General features: G+C 53.3%; 1 protein-coding gene across 1 annotated transcript in view; it reads right to left on the minus strand.

Annotated features, from left to right (window-relative positions):
• Positions 1–239: 239 nt before the first annotated feature.
• RPS18 (ribosomal protein S18) overlaps positions 240–1,104 on the minus strand; it is a 5,272-nt gene continuing 4,407 nt past the window's right edge. Inside the window, exons 3-5 of the mRNA XM_041459156.1 lie at positions 636–727; positions 478–585; positions 240–367 (exon numbers count right to left, since the gene is read on the minus strand). Of these exons, the coding sequence (XP_041315090.1) occupies positions 292–367; positions 478–585; positions 636–727 (276 nt within the window). The 3' untranslated portion in view covers positions 240–291. The remainder of the gene's footprint in view (positions 368–477; positions 586–635; positions 728–1,104) is intronic.

Raw genomic sequence — 1,104 nt, forward strand, 5'->3', positions numbered from 1 at the left:
CAGTTTTCCCCTCATTTTTAACTCATTCCCCTCTCATTTTTTCCCCTCATTTTTTCCCCTCATTTTTTCCCTCGTTTCCCTCTCATTTTTTTCCCTCATTTTTCCCAGTTTTCCCCTCATTTTTTAACTCATTTTTCCCCTCATTTTTAACTCATTTTTCCCCTCATTTTTTCCCCTCGTTTCCCTCCCATTTTTCCCCAATTTCCCCCATTTCCCCCCAAAAAACCCCACTCCTTGACTCCAAAAACATCCTCTTTTATTCCCGGAATTCCCGGAATTCCTCTTTTCCCCTCATTTTTTCTTGGACACGCCCACGGTCCTCCCGCGCCGCCCGGTGGTCTTGGTGTGCTGCCCGCGCACCCTCAGCCTGCGGGGCAGAAAAAAGCCAAAAACGTCAGGTTTAGCCCCAAAATCCCGGCGGGTTTGGGCAGTCCCGGCCGGGGCAGGTCCGGGTTTGCCCGAAATCGCGGTTTTTACCCCCAGAAGTGGCGCAGGCCGCGGTGGGCGCGGATCTTCTTCAGGCGCTCCAGGTCCTCGCGCAGCTTGTTGTCCAGGCCGTTGGCCAGGACCTGGGAAATGGGGGGGGCAGTCCCGGCCGGGGCAGGTCCGGGTTTGCCCGAAATCGCGGTTTTTACCCCCAGAAGTGGCGCAGGCCGCGGTGGGCGCGGATCTTCTTCAGGCGCTCCAGGTCCTCGCGCAGCTTGTTGTCCAGGCCGTTGGCCAGGACCTGGGAAATGGGGAAAAAATGGGGAAATTGGGGAAAATGGGGTGAAATGGGGGAAATTGGGGGAAATTGGGAAAAAATGGGAAAATTAGGGGGGAAAATGGGGGGGAAATGGGGAAAAATGGGAGGCGCAGCTTGTTGTCCAGGCCGTTGGCCAGGACCTGGGAAATGGGGAAAAAATGGGGAAATTGGGGAAAATGGGGTGAAATGGGGGAAATTGGGGGAAATTGGGGAAAAATGGGGAAATTAGGGGGGAAAATGGGGGGGAAATGGGGAAAAATGGGAGGGAAATGAGGGGAAAAAATGAGGGGAAAAGGGGAAAAATGAGGGGAAAAATGAGTTAAAAATGAGGGGAAAACTGGGAAAAATGAGAGGGAAAC

Source organism: Pyrgilauda ruficollis, unplaced genomic scaffold (genome assembly GCF_017590135.1).
Source record: "Pyrgilauda ruficollis isolate IOZ18807 unplaced genomic scaffold, ASM1759013v1 scaffold1311, whole genome shotgun sequence".
Lineage (NCBI taxonomy): Eukaryota > Metazoa > Chordata > Aves > Passeriformes > Passeridae > Pyrgilauda > Pyrgilauda ruficollis.